The sequence below is a fragment of the Sciurus vulgaris genome, assembly GCF_902686455.1.
Source record: "Sciurus vulgaris genome assembly, chromosome: 13".
In the NCBI taxonomy this organism is placed as follows: Eukaryota; Metazoa; Chordata; class Mammalia; order Rodentia; family Sciuridae; genus Sciurus; species Sciurus vulgaris.
The window spans coordinates 51,852,116-51,867,875 of record NC_136474.1 but is presented as its reverse complement, the minus strand read 5'-3'; the positions used below and the strand labels follow the sequence as shown (position 1 = coordinate 51,867,875).

At 36.3% G+C, this 15,760-nt stretch overlaps 1 protein-coding gene across 1 annotated transcript in view; it reads left to right on the top strand.

The window, feature by feature from the left end:
* ZNF521 (zinc finger protein 521) overlaps positions 1-15,760 on the top strand; it is a 270,355-nt gene that overhangs the window by 27,460 nt on the left and 227,135 nt on the right. Inside the window, 1 exon segment of the mRNA XM_079108749.1 lies at positions 350-529. Coding sequence (XP_078964875.1) covers positions 350-529 — 180 coding nt within the window.

Below are 15,760 nucleotides of genomic sequence, written 5' to 3'. Positions count from 1 at the left end.
GACTGTTTAATTTTAGAGGTGATTTATCTATCTTAAGAAAAAACTCCTAAAAGGCGTGGGGAAAAAAAAATGACAAAGTTAACCTTATGGGTGGACGGGTTATTTGATGGGAGAGGTAGGAAAGGGGCTGCAGAGTGGGGGAAAAGGACGAATTCCTTTAATCATCAAAAACTGACAAATTTTAGGGAAGGTTCACTTTTGATCCTTCTGTGATGAAATCTGCAATGAAACTCTCTTACTGCAGCTTCAAGGAAAATGGTGTTTCTGTTTTTGGTAGCAAGAAGATTAAATGTTACTTTAAAAGAACCTGTCTGTAAACCCCATACTTACAGTCTTGGTTTTCTTTCAGACCCCAACTGTAAACTTGAAGACAAGACTGAAGATGGAGAGGCAATAGATTGTAAGAAGAGGCCGGAAGACGGGGAGGAGTTGGAAGACGAAGCTGTGCACAGCTGCGACAGTTGCCTCCAGGTGTTTGAATCACTGAGCGATATCACAGAACACAAGATTAATCAATGTCAGCTGACAGGTAAACAATACTTAGCGCTTCTTGTCTTCTCAGACTGTTCTATTTCTGATTTTTTCTGTTTGTTCCTCTGTTGTGATTTTTCTCTTCCAATTATTTTACTCCTATACTTGAAATCCTAGGTAAGTCTAAAGGTGCTTTTGCAAGAATTTCAGGATGGTTGCTTGAGGTAACCCCAGTGTTAAAGTCCATTTTAGATTTTGAATTACAACCACCTAGATTTTAATAGCTAGTGGATGTGCTTCCTTTTTCTTTTACCTTCTTTTCTTTTTTTTTTCTTACTGCAGCGATACCATGCAAGAGCAGAATGTAATAATAAATAAAGTTTTTTTTAGAAGTCTTTTGAACATTTTTCTAAAGAAATTTTGGTGTGCATTTACTTAGTTTAGCTTCAATATTGTCTCCTCAAGGAAACATCCTAATCCCTCTCTGCCTGAATTTGTGTCCCCATAAAATCTGACACTTATGCTTTTTTGGTGCTAGCAATTGAACTCACAACCTCACACATGTGACCACATGCTCTACAACTGAGCTATGCCTTCAGCCCTGATACCACAGTCCTCTCTGAATGGGTTTCCTTTTCTAACTCCCTCATTGGACTGAGAATTCATGGATGACTGGAACTGTATCTTATTCATCACCACATTTTCTGGGCCTAGCACAGTGCTTGGTCTATAATAGGTACTCACTAAGGCCTGCAAGCTTTCTGCTATACAGTTCATTGGAAGAGTCAGATTTAAAATCACATGAAGAATAGTATGTTCAATGTAATGACTGAATGAAACAGAAACTCAGTTTGTTGAATATCAACCCTCTTTAAAACTCATTGCCTTGGATTCTGCATCCATTAATTCAGTGAAGTATGGATCAAGAATATTTGGGGGGAATGAAAAAGCATCTGTCCTGAACAAGTTCAGACATTTAAAACTTTTGTCATTCTTCCCTCCATAATATAGTATAACAACTATTTATGAATCGTATATTGTATTACATCTCATAAGTAATAGAGATGATGTAAAGTAAACAGGAAGATGTGTGTACATTCTGTGCCCTTTCTTATAAGAGACTGAATGTCCTCGAGCTTTGATATCTGCTGGGGGGTCCTAGAACAACCAGATACCAGGAAGATGACTGTATAACCTCCAAGCATGCTCTTGATGTGTTTGGGTAGGAATGTTAGATAGATGTCTATTTTTATATACTTGTTATTTTTCTCTTCCTGTTTGAATTGATTTCACTCCTGTGAGTGTGTGCGTGTGTGTGTGTGTGTGTATGGGTGGGTGTATGTATGTATATACATTTCTCCCTCTTATTTTCCTAGCACAGATCTTTCTTCAATTAACTGTGCAGAGGAAGTGAATTTACTGGATAAATGGTTCCACTATTTTTCACAGAATATATTTTGTAAGATTATAATGGGTGTTCCATTTTAACAAAGTTCCTGAAGAGAGTATTGTAGAAATATTGGATTAAGTCCAGTTAAATAGGATTCTTTATTAACATGTATTGTGGCTCTTCAAGAAGGAATTATAGCGAGCAACTTTATAAGGCCATGGAATCTTCCTTTTGGAAAGCTCATTATGATTTTTTGGAATGATAAATATTGACCATGTTCATATTTTTTGAAGATCTTAGGTATTTTTTGGTGGGGGTAACTTATTTTGATATAACTTCAAGAAATTATATAAATAACATTTTTCACATATACTATTTATCACATATACTTACATTTTACCTCATTTATCATTCATGTACTTGCTCTCTCCCTTTCTCTCTCTTCCTCCCCTCTTTTCTCCCTTCCCTTTACCATTTCTTTTGTCATCATTTAAGAAAAGGTTCAAGACATCACCCCTACTTCCACAAGTACATCCTTTGTATTTCCTATGAACTGATACATTCTTCTATATCACGGCAGTGTATTTATCAAATTCAGGAAGGTTTGACATTCAACACTAATAGATACTTTCACTTAATCCACAATCTGTATTTAACTTTAAGTAATTTAAGCGAAATTAAATTAAGTTCTGAACATGACCTTGATAGTTTATTCCCCCCTCATCCAGGATTTGGAATCATGTATAAAATTTCATTGTCATCCCTCTTCTGCCTCTTTTAATCTGGAATGACCTCTTAGCCTTTCTTTGTCTTTCTTGATCAGGGCATTTTTGAAGAGTACCTGCATTTACTTTATAGACTGCCCATCAATTTGGGTTGCCTGATGTTTCCTCATTGTTATATTCAGGTTATATACTTATAACAGTGACAGCAAAGTGATGTCATTGTCCTTTTCAGTACCTCAGGAAGTACATGATGTTGGTTTTTTCCAAAGTTGGTGATGTTAACATTGAATTCTTGTTTAAAGTGACCTCTGCCAACTTTCTCTAATGTCAAGTTACCATTTCCCTTTGTGTACAGTACAAAGATACTTTATGGGAACATACTTTGATACTATGTAAATATCCCCAACTTCATAAAACTTTAACCTGTTTTTTTTTGTATCCATTGTAATTCCATAATTGCTGATGTTAGTTGGCCTGCAGCAGTTTCCTTTCTTATTCTTTTGTTCTTAATTTATTCATATTACCATGGACTTTAGGATTTTTATTTAATTCAGTAGGTCATAATTCATTAGTATCAATATTTTGATTCTTATCTTGCCCTAGTCTTTATCAATGGGAGTACATTCAAACTGGATCCTGTGTCTATTTAATGTCTCCCTCATTGTTTGAGGACTTACTCAGTTTTAGAAGCAGAAGTTTTGTTTTATTTATTTATTTAAGAAGGCCTGGTTCATTTAAGAGGACAAGGTAGTTATACCTCAAGATATGAGTACTATAATGTACTCATTGCTACAAATGCACCATTGTCTATAGACCTCTTAGCTAGCAGAATTAGAAATGTATGTTCATACTTAATATAAGATATAATATACACATAATATAGTTGACAAAATTCACACGTGTATTACACACATGTATATTTTTGCCCTGAGTTCATATTGAGACCTCAAATTCAATCCAATATCTCAGATACATCCTACCTAGTCTTTTTCTTTTCTGTATTGGTATCTGCCCTCTTTAATAACTGAAAACCTGACTGCCATCATTTTCAGAGTGGTTAGTCATTTGCTAGAATCTAAAATACACATTAAATAGTTTCAAAATTGCTAACATATTACCAAAGTAAATAAACCAACTCACTAGAATTCAATATTGTTTATAATTAGAAATGCTATAAATTTTAATGCCACATTTAGTGAAATTAATATATATATAACTTGATGAATTTTGTCAAAATGCATAAATCCATATGACATTCCTCTTTAGATATAATTTTTTGCATCCCAGAATTTTCCAAATATTCCTCGCTGATCAATAATTCTCCATCAGAAGTAACCAGTTTCTAAGTTCTTAAACCATAGATTTGTTTTACCTTTTACAAATGGAATCATATGTTGTGCATTCTTTCCCAGCTTCTTTGGTTTGGTCTATCAGTGAGATTTATTCATGTTGTTGTGTATCTACATAGTATGTTTCTTTCCTTTTTCTTTTAGTTTGAAAATCAGCTCTTGTGAAGTTGCCCAGGCTGGCCTCATACTCCAGATTCTCCCATCTCAGCCTCCCAAGTGCCTGGGGTTACAGGCGTGTGCCACTCTGCTTGGCATAGTAGTGTGTGGCTTTTTATTGCTGAGTAGTATTCAGCATGAATGAATACTACTACCACTCCTATATGAATATGCCAGTTTGTTTTCTCTTCTCTTGTTGATGGACAGTTTGGTTATTTTTAGTTTTTGGCTATTATGAATCAAATTCTTATATAGATATTTCCATGGACATGTGTTTTATTTCTCTTGGATTAAGAACATAGGAGTAGAAATGCTGGATCTTTGAAAGAGGGAATGGGGGTAGGATACTTCTCTCTGTAAGAAAAACTTCAGAACCCATTCCCAAAATGGTCGTGCCCTTTTACACTCTCACCAGCACCATGTCGGAGGTCTAGTCCTGTACATCCTCACTACCATGTCCATCTCTTAAAGGTTGGCATTTTGTTGGGTGTATACTGGTATACTTTATAGGTGTTTACATTTTCTAGCTCACACACATTCAATTGACTTGATTTAATGTTTGTTTTCATCAAAATATATTATGGAGGAAACTCTGTTAAATGCAAATGAGTAAGATATTCTTTAATGTGGCTGGCTGGGACTTTAAAAGAAGCTTTGTAAAACCTGGGTAGAATCAACACTCATGTTAGGGTCAAGCCATAGGAACTTGAGCCTGTAAACCCAGCTGACCTGTTCAGTGTACACTAAGCTAGAAAGAAATCTTATTGAAGGGAAGAATGGGTCATTCCTTATGTTTAGGGTTACTTTATTTTTAAATTTTTATTAATTTGTTTAATTTTGTGGTACTGGGAATGGAACTCAGGCCCTCATATATGCTAGGCGAGCTATACCCCCAGCCTTAGGCTATGTTAAAATCCAAATAATTTAAAAAAACCCAAACTTCAAGTTCCATTTAGTGTTTACTCTTTATGGAGTGCCTGCCTTATAGTTATCTGTTCAGTCCTATGAAGTAGGCGAGAAGTAAAAACTATTATTTCTGTCTCATACAACTTAAATAATATCTGTGTGGTAAAAGTTGGATTTTCCAAAAAAAAAAAAAAAAAGTTGGATTTTCTGCACATAGTGTGGTGAAGATAATATATATGGGTTAAATATTGTTTTCCTAAAAAATACTTAATAAAATATTTGGTTAATTTTTTTTTCTTCAGCTTTCTAAAAGCAGGGAAGCTGTCCTGTGTTCACCATTACATTTTAACCCAAGTTCAACAAACAAAGGCAACTTACTGAAACAGATGTCAGGAAAGAGTGCATCTGAAGAGCCTGGCTCCTGTTTGCTGTTGTTCAGGGTGATTTGGGGGTGAAGGTAGATTCAGGAGGCAAAGCCAAAGTGGAAGGTGGGGAGAGAGCAAAAAGGGGAGGGACAGGGAGAAAATTGGGAGTCATTCACATTTGTTGAAGGTGTTGAAATTTGAGTTGGTTGAGGAAATCTGATCTGGAAAAGATGAAGGGCACTTGGAAGCATTTTATTTTTAAAAAGTCAGGAGATGTCTGCCTTCTCCCTGGTTCAGACCTGCTTGGTGTAAGGGCGTAGGAAAGGACTGGCTGCCCTGGTTCAGAACTGCTTGGCCTTTACTGCCTCCTGCTTCAGTTTACTCTGTTGGTCCTTTTTTGTTTTCTCTTTCTTTTTCCCTTTCAACTGAAAAGGGGCTGCATTTATCAAAGGAGGGTATTTGTATTTTTCTTTTTTCCCCTTTTGGTTTTTCTCTTTTTATATTCATTGTTCTTTTGCATTCCGTCTTCATCTGGCCCCTTTGTATCTTTGTAAAAATTTGCCTCTGGTTCTTGGACACTAGGACTCTTTACTTCCTTGTCCATATTCCTCCCCATCCTTTCTCCCTGTGTGTTCCCTAGACCTTTTTTTTTTTTTTTTTTGCAGTGCTAGGGATGGGACTCAGGGCCTCATGAATACTAAGCACAAGCCACTGAGCGACATCCCCCGCCGTTTCATAGACTCTTCTAAATCTTTTCAGCATGTTCTTTGAACCTTGTGGCTTCCCTTCTGTTAATCTTTTAGGTTTTACCTAGATGTTTGACTTTACCCAGTTTGGGAATAATCTGTATGAAGAAAGAGGGCATTCTGAGAACTGGATGGTTAATTATAGAGTAGAATTTGAAGAGAAAGAAGCCTTGCAACTGGTTGATTTGCAAATAACAGAAAACAGGTATTCCATTGTCTGAGGCCTATGGGGCTACTCCGCGTGGTTCTGCTCGGAGAAGGCCGTAGGAACCCTGCCCAGGTTCTCCCTCTTGGTAACTTCACATCTATTTGTTTGGTGACTTTCCTCCCTAAGGGTGATGCACATCCCTTCTAGAGTCTGGCTCAAGGAAAACATTTATTTCACACCAGAAAACTTGAAATCCTGGTACATTTTTGCCAAATGACCAGTCTAGGCCTTTGGAGATGAAGGTCAAAAGTAGAATAAGATGGTCAATCCTAGCCTCAGATTTGAAAATCAGTTTGAGGATTGAGAATGTGCCAGATAATAAGGAAAATCAGCTTGAGAATCCAGAAAGGGTTGTAGGGATTTAGAGTGAGGGTGTCACACACACAGTTCATGAAATCTGTCTCTGAGGGGTATTCTGGAATGTGGATACTGATCTGGACAAGCATCCTTGATATTAGAAAGGACAAAACAGTCCTTAAAGCTAGCGAGGGACAAGGTAAATTGCAGATGAGTTCTGTCATCTTTGTCTCATGGTAGAATTTTCCTTTCGTTCACAATCTAGCATGTGTAAGTAGATTACGTATTGTCCTTGATTGAAGGAATTGGGGGAAAGGTGAAGGAAAAAATTAAATCCCACTCTTCAGTTGTAGCCATAGATGAAAACCACCTGCCTGGCCCTGGCCTTGCCGTCTTTTTCCTGGAGGCTGGGAAAGGAGGGGAATCAACACTCTAATGCTGTTGGGACTCTCTGATGCAGAAGACAGATTATCAAAATATATATTTAAAGAAGGAAAAGCACAGAGAACCTCTCATTTTACTAATCCACAAACCCTATCATTTCTTGCCAATTCCCTCAGGGGGTGGGGAGGGCTAGAAGCCAGAGGGGTCTCATCACACTTCTCAACAAAGATTTAATAGCAGGGTGCTATGGGGAAGGCTGAGATTACTGAGACTTTATTATGCTTACAAAACTGAGTAAGAACCCAGCATTGTAAATCATCAAAACTAAGCTACACTTAACAGGATAAATGTGTAAAGTGCGTTTGGTAATGCAGGATGCTTGTTCTGAGTCATTTTTCTCTCTCTCTTGCTAATTTGAAAACTTAAGCTGTCTGTTAAGTGTTCTTTCACATCATTAATGTGAATTGCTTGGGTGTAAATGCAGAACAAACTAAATGGTGTTGTATTAGTTTTAACCCACCGCCCACCGTACTATTGATAGTTGGGTAGGTGGAAGTGGTAGTAAATGTGCCCTAGTTTGGGGGAATGTATTTGCAGATAAGATTTATCTGCATGGCTTTTTTTTGTTTTGTTTTTTTAAGTTTACAAATATTTCTGTGAGCATTCATGTTTTTGAGGAAAATGAACTGATTTGATGAGTGCAGTACATCAGTGTGGAGGAGGATGTTCTGCCTGGACACTTGACATTTTTTTTTTTGTGAATTGAAACTTTAAGACATTGGCAATATTATGATCATAATTACTTTTTAGAAAAACAATATTTTAAAAAGTGAAAGCAAGTACGTGTGTGTTGTATGTTTGTGGTGAATTAAGGACCAGTTGTACTCTGGTACTCTGATAGCTAGTTCTGTTGGCAGTGGGAATATGAAAGATAAATGTTTTACAGAATGAAGTTTTTCTTTTTTTTTTTTCCTTTCCTGGTACCAGGGATTAAATCCAGGGTTGCTTAACCACTGAGCCACAGACCCAGCTCTCAAAATTTTTTATTTTGAGACAGGGTCTCACGAAGTTGCTTAGGGTCCACAAAGTTGCTGTGGCTGGCCTTGAACCTGTGATCCTCCTCCCTCAGCCTTCTGAGCTGCTGGGATTACAGACATGCACCACTGTACCAGCTTGAAATAAGTTTTCTAGAAGCATATTGAAACTGCTTTTAGAACTTATTTTTGCTGTTTTTCTTGTCAAATCATTAGTTAAAATAAATTACATGAAATTAAATGTGATATTTTGATATTTTTAGTTTATATTAGGCTTAAGGCATTATAAGTTGTATTTGTAGATTTATATATTAACTTCTATATTGGTTATTCATATTTTATTAATAATTTACATATTAATTATTTCTTTACTAATTAGGTACTATCAACGTCAGTTTTCCATTTCTCTTCAATTTGATGAATTCTTTGCATCCTACCTCAAATATTTATTAAGTTTTAGCCTACTTCACTTTCCATAGCTCTCTAAATCCGAAATGCAGTTTCATGGCCTTTATAAGATTGCATTTCCCAGTCTATTTACCTTATGAATTTTAGGTTTTAAATTGGTGATTTCTAAATATTTGTGACAAAAAATTTGTTATACACTTTCATAATATGTATTTATTAATTCACTATATAGATAAAGGTATTGTACAGTATAAAACAAGGAAAGAATAATTAGATAAAGATGAATTAAACACAGGTGTTAAATAATTTTGTTATTTTGGAGTTCTGATCTATTTTCATTTATTTTTAAAATTCATTTTAATGACTGTTAGAACTGAAAAAAAAAAAAAAAATCTCCCAAAACCAGCAGAGAGAACATGTGGTATATTTCTCCATGCAGAACATCATTATCAGTAGTGGACTTAAGCCCATAGTTTAAATAACTTTCCTGATAATCTCAATTTTGTTTGTCAACTTTAGGTCAGCTCTCATTAAGTTGATCCTTTTTTCTCCCTTTTCATACTATGGTTAACAAAGAGTTTTTACTAGAAGCAGAAGAGCTAGAGTTGTCATTTTCTTGTTGATTACTTCTGCTTGACTGTCCATATCCTGCAATTTTCTTGCAGACAACTTTTAAAATCCATTGTAAAAATTTGAGGATTTTGTGTGAATGAGATTAGTTAAAATGACGTGGGATGTTCCCTGAGTCCGTTTAGGAGGTGTGATGCAAGTGATTCAGAAAGTGAGGCCACCTGGCTGACTCGAGCAGTATTTATGCGCTCTCAGGAGGAAGATCTGATTTGTACTGGGATGACTATTTGTAACTGGTATCCTTTCTGATTAGTTGCTAAATATTCAGAATATCCTCTCCACCCTAGGATAATGTACCCTACATTTCAGAGATCACTGCTTTTGTCTACTAGTTATTCATCAGATCTCTGCTGCTCTCAGTTTTAGAAAAAGGGCTGGGTGTGTCAGTATCTTCATCTTTCAGAGTTATGACTAAGTTCTATGCATTTACCAAGAAAGAGTAATCTCCCATAATTGGTTCTAACCTCTGAGTTGTCAACCAAGTGATCTCCCTTTTCCAGCTTGGAGAAAAGGTCAGTTCAACCACTGCCTACTATAAAAGCTTTATTATTTCCACAGTGATTTTGCTGTAACAGAATTTCTTAATATTAGTACCTGGTCTGCTGTTTTCTTTTTGATATATTTGTGAAATGATCTACCAAAATGTGGATGCAGAATAACTCATTTTTAGGTTCATTATTTTCTTAAAACTCTTTGAATGCTTTTGGATAAAGTATTTGGGATTTACAAAAGTGCTATACTGAAGAGTTCTGTTTTTTCACTATGAATGATGAACTATTACACTTATTAGTTTATCATAATTAAATAATTTAAATATTGAATGGGTATCTTAAAGAAATATTTGTCTATATTTTCATGTCCATCTTTTGATTAGGTACTTTTTCTCTCAGTCTGCTTTGATACTTATAAATCACAAGGTAGCAACTGAGTATGAATTGAAAGTTCCTGAAGGATGAAGTCTCTTGAAATAGAAAATGAATGGATGCATTCACTCCATTTTTGTTTTATAAGAAAAACCTAAGTGGAAAATATCCTTTATTAGTTTTAACTATATTCACATATCATGTACTATTTGATTAATTTGAGTTTCATAAAATTAGTACTTAAAAAGGAATAGGATTTAAGAAGAAAATTAACATTATTATCTGTGTAACAGAAAATTTACCTTTGGTTTTCTGTAAAATCACAGCAGTTTTAGAGAAATGATTTTGCCTTAGTTGTATAATCGATCATGAATGTAAAATGATCTAATTGTGTGGTTTCAGGATTCATTTGCCAAAAACTGTAAATAAAATGTCAAGAACACAAACCATGGGAGAATATCTTCAAGAATTTCCACCATGTCCTTGATGGTCATTGATGGTAATTAAAGCTGTCAGTTTGTCCCTGTGGAGAGTGTAAAAATTATAAATGAAGAGCTGTATTTGGGATGTGGAAACAGTGGGGTCTCTTTTGTGGAGAAGATGAATTAAAGAGACCCACTATTTCTTAGGCCCTCTGCAACCATTCAACCTACCTTGTAAGCAGGGCAATGTTTAGCTATTTGGATACAGTTGTGTGCACATAAGGGCTCTTCCACACTTAGCCTGTTCTCAAATGTGAAATTCAACATGATAAAACTACAATATTGAATTTTTTACATTTTTGCCTGACTGCACTTTTTTTTTTTTTTCTTCTTTACATTACTCTTAAGATGCTGAACTGATAGCTACTTCCTTTTTAAGGTAGTGGGTTGCTAAAGAAGCTGTTGAAAGTAGACTATTTCCTCACCCTTCTCTTTGTGCTAAGCCTATGGCTGGGGATCTTGTCTTTAGGGAATGACAGCAATGTCACAGAGATCTATGACCTCTTAATAGGTCTTGGGAGGGGAAGGCCAGAATCATTCTACCCTGTGCCTCAGGGCTTAGTTCCTTTAAACTTCAAGGAATTGGACTGGAACTCTTCACTCCTCCTTTCTTTCGGCTTTACCTTCAGGGGAAATTGATCGATTAGAGGTGATTATTCCACAAACTCTGAAACCTTTCCCCCTCTTTGTTCCAACTGGAGCTTCTCATAGTTTAAAGGAATTGAGTCTCCTGGGTGAATTGTAGGATGAATTTAAGTAGATTATTGGGTAGAACTCTTTGAACACAAATTAAAAGTGCTAAAAAAAATATATCTGGAACAGAAGGGAATATTTGAAAGCAAAAGGGTAAAGAAACATTCGTTTCAATATAATTATGATGTAATTATGTGGGATATTTTTGGGTAAATGATTAGCTGTTAGAATATAGAATCACAGTAGTACTTCAAACCAAGAAAATAACAGGGTCAGTGCAACAAATGGGCAAATGTGCAAAATCAGGATGGCGAGTAAGACCAAAGACAACCATAAATGACTGGGTTTGTACATGTCCTCCATTAAGCACAGCAGGGTTCTATTGATGGCTTTCCTTTTTTTCTAACTTCTTTGTTTAACAACAACAAAATGACACAGACCTTTTTTTTTTTTTTTGCATGTGTGATATATTTACCTTATAGACACTGTGGATCATATTCAAATTATATTTTTTGCCACATCTATTTTTCTCTTTTTTGTTAAAAATGTTTTTTTTTTCATTCTTTAGACTCTACTTCCCCGCAGAGCAGTCTTAGCTCCCCCTGGTGACTAAAAAAAATGTAGATGAGGATAATTGGGGTGGTGAGTTTTATGAACTTCCATCCTTAAATGCACAATAATAGTAGGATGCATGCAGTAGGCAATTCCAAGTAAAAATTCCAGCTGATTTTGATAAACTTCTGTTTTCACTTCAGTTTCTTTATGTAATGAAGGTTGGTCCATCTTATGTGGCTTCTTGGAATTGTGCCTGTTTCGAAGGCTTCAGAGCTCCTGGAATTTTGATGCAGGAGACATTAGAACAGAGGGTAGATATTCAGGTCTTTTGAGACTAGAAGCTGATTAGAAAAGCAGAAAAATAAAAGGAGCATTTGCCAGTTTACCTATCTCTATCTTGCTTGCCGAATAGACTTGTTATAGAAAAGTTAATCATTGTTCAAATGATGTAAAAATAATATACTTTTAGAAAATGTGCTATTATACCTTCAAACACTAAAAGTTTTATTCTGGTTGTATCAACAAAACGTTTTAACTTTTAACTTAGTAATTATTTAGAGCATAGATTTTTATTACTCAGGTTGCCTCTAAACTATACTTTCATAGACTAATTTATAAAATATTCCCCCATTATAATTAAATTATCAGGTTGACAGAGTCTTGAGGATGCTTTGGTAATTTTTTTAAAAAAGAAATCTGTCAAGGGCTGGGGTTGTGGCTCAGCGGTAGAGTGCTTGCCTTGCATGCGTGGGGCACTGGGTTCAAGCCTCAGCACCACATAAATAAATAAAACAAAGGTATTGTGTCCATCTACAACTAAAAAAGTAGAAAAAGAATTTTGTCAAATCTATCTGCTTATTATTTTTTATACTTAATTTTATTTTCTATGCAAAGTATTTACTTTTTACCAGTGTTTTATCCTGCTTATCAGAAGTCATGTCCTCTGACCTGGTTTAATTTTTTTATTTTTTAAATTTTTAAATTTTATTCTAATTAGTTGTATATTACAGTAGAATGCATTTATACATTTTGATATATCATACATAAATGGAGTGTAATCTCACATTTTTCTGATTATACATATTGCAGGATCACATTGGTCATGAAGACATACATGTACATGAGGTAATAATGTCTGTTTCACTCTACTGTCTTTTCTTCCAAATATTGTATATTATCATGCATTCAAAGGGAAAGCTTTAAAAGTTTCTGAGGGGAAATATTGGAATTGTGTTTTTGTTCCTTTTATTCTTCTGATTATTTTTCTCCCTATAATTTAACACTCCCCTTTGCACCATGTTTTTACTATTCTTTCTTTCCTAGGGCTTTACTTTTGAGGTGCAGGCCTTAGCTCACTGATTTTTTCTTTTCTTTTTTCACCAAAGTACCTCTGTATTGTGAGAAAGAATACAGTTCTCTCATTTCTTACCATCATCTTCTTTGACCTATGGAAACCTAAGTGGGCTTCTTCTGGAGTTATTGATCCTGTTCTGCCAGTTGGCTGAAGTGGTGGTTATCAAGCAACTAGAGGAGTACATTCCTCACCCCACTTTATTTCCACTTGCTTCCTTTATTCTTCCTTAAGCAAACTGCTTACTCTTTTACAGTTCAAAGGCAAAAAGGTAGAGATCTATACTCTGCCGTCATTTTTAATGCTTACTCAAATAGTTGGACTTACATTAGTGCCTAACCAGTAAATAGTACTAGCTTCCCTCATGTGACTACCAATTTAAAACTACAAATTGCTTATTAATACGGATGTTATTACAAAATTAGAAGTTGTGGTTTGACTTGGTATGGAGTGACATGTATGTAACTCTTGCCACACTAAGAAGACCCTCTGCAGTTATTGAAATGAATAGCGCCTCCCAGCAGTGTGTTTTCCCAAATACCAGTATGCATATATCAGAAATTCAGTTCAACAAATATTTATCAGGATCCTATTCTTTGTCCAGTGCTGTAGTTTAGATCTTGAATGTCCCCTAAAGCCCATATGTGAATGACTTGGTACCCAGGGTGGCACTATTAGGAGGTACTAGAAATTTGGAGAGGTAGGGACTAGTGAGAGGTCTTTAGTTCATTGGGGGCATGTGCTTGAAGGGGATTGTGGGACTTCAGGCCCCTCCTTGCTCTTTTTTTGCTTCCCGGTCATGAGGTGAGCAATTTTGTTCTCCAACATGATCCTTGCCATTGCCATTTGGCACCCCACCCCTCTGCCAGGTGTAAAGCCATGGTTCTGCTCAATTATGAACGAAACCTCTAAAATCATGAGCCCAAACAAACCTTTCCTCTTTATAAGTTGCTCAAGTACTTGTTACAATGATGGACAGTTGACTAATACACCAGTAAGTTCTGGGAGTACATGGTTAAGGGCTCAGGATTTTCCAGTAGAAGGAGATTGGGAGGTGGTCACTGAGCCCAATCTGGGGCTTCAGAGATGGCTTCCTAGAGCACACGTGCCTTTATAGATGCACAAGAATCAGCAAGGTGAAGAAATGGGGAAAAGAATAGGAGAGAGGTGGGAAACACCACAGTGTTGCTAGGCAACTCCCAGCTAGATGAAAAAGTGTGAGATAGGGAATTGTGAGAAAATAGGAATATACTAGTTTTCTCTTGATGTGAACAATGACTTCATAACTTTTTGACTTGAAACAACCACCATGTATTGTCTCAGAGTATCTGTAGGTCATTTTTCCTGGGAAGTTCTGTCAGGGATCATTATGAGGTTGCAGGCAAGGTGTTGGTCAGGCCTGGAGTCATCTGAAGCCTTGAATGGGGCTGGAGGGTCTCACTCTGAGCTCAATTGCATGGCTTCTGACCAGAGACCTGCTGGAGTCTTTACTACATGGGTCTCTCTGGAGGGTTGCTCATGACATGACAACTCACTTTCCATGGAACAAGTAATGGTGTGTGAGTGTGTGGAGATTCCCTCATACCCACCTACTCAAGGCAAGGAGCGCCTATGTTTTTTATGGCTGTCTTGGAAATGGCATATTATTACCTCTTCCATATTATATTGGTCATGCAGGCCAACTTTGATATGATATAGAGAGGATTACCAGGAGATGGGAGTAGGGTCCTCTCAAGGCCATTTATGGCAATAAACCAGGAAAGATAGTATCTGGCAACGGAGGGCTATGCTAAGAACTTATATTTGATTCTATGGCCTATGCTTTTTAGACTGCTCTGAGGAACCTCAAAGATATCAGCCAGGTAGAGGTGGAGGTAAGGAATTGAGTTAGCAGGAATTCTCCATTCCCTGCAACCATAAAAGCTCAAGTTGGAATGGTTTTACACACTGGATGTTCCAGTCATTTCATTTAAATATTGAGTTGACAAGTTTGAGAATGTTTCATAATTACTATTTTAAGCAGTAGGTAGACATTGAAGGTTGTGTGCAGGAGGGTGAATACATGTTTAGGTCGGATGATATCATGAAGAGGTCATTGGAGGAGAAACAGGGCTGGGAAAAGATTCCAAAACAGGAAGCTCTTGCAATTGCACTAGTAAGAAAGGATGGGGACCGATCCATCGTGGTAGTTACTAGAATGGAGGAGGAAAAAGCAATAAATATTTAGGAAGTGGATCATCCAGAGGCAGTGATTGACAACTCATGGAGCATGAGAACAAGGGAAAGGCTCAGGACAAATCTGAGGTCTTTGCATTCCTAAGATGAATTGGGTGGCCAGCAGCTGAGACCAGGAAGGAGAAAATAACAGAGTTGCAAGTTAGGGACTATGGCTTCCATTTTTCCATGTGTTAATATTGAGATACTTTTCTAGCTAGAATTGTTTAAAGCAGCAGTTGTATCCTTAGGGTAGAACCCAAAGGTAGACATTTGTCCACTTAGCATGGTTACTCTTTTCTTGAATTGCAATTTAGTTTGCATGTGTGAATTATAAGAAGTTTCTTTCCTACCTTATCCCTATTTTTGTATCACTGTTTCTGATTTAGTGTTTTTTTTTTTAATGAAAGATCTCTGCGTAAGTTGATTACTACTTGAATTTTGGTTACTTGTACATAAGGAACCTTGTAGTTAAGATTATTACTGCAAGTGGAAATGATATTCTACTAGTCTTGTCTGTAAATGCAAGATGG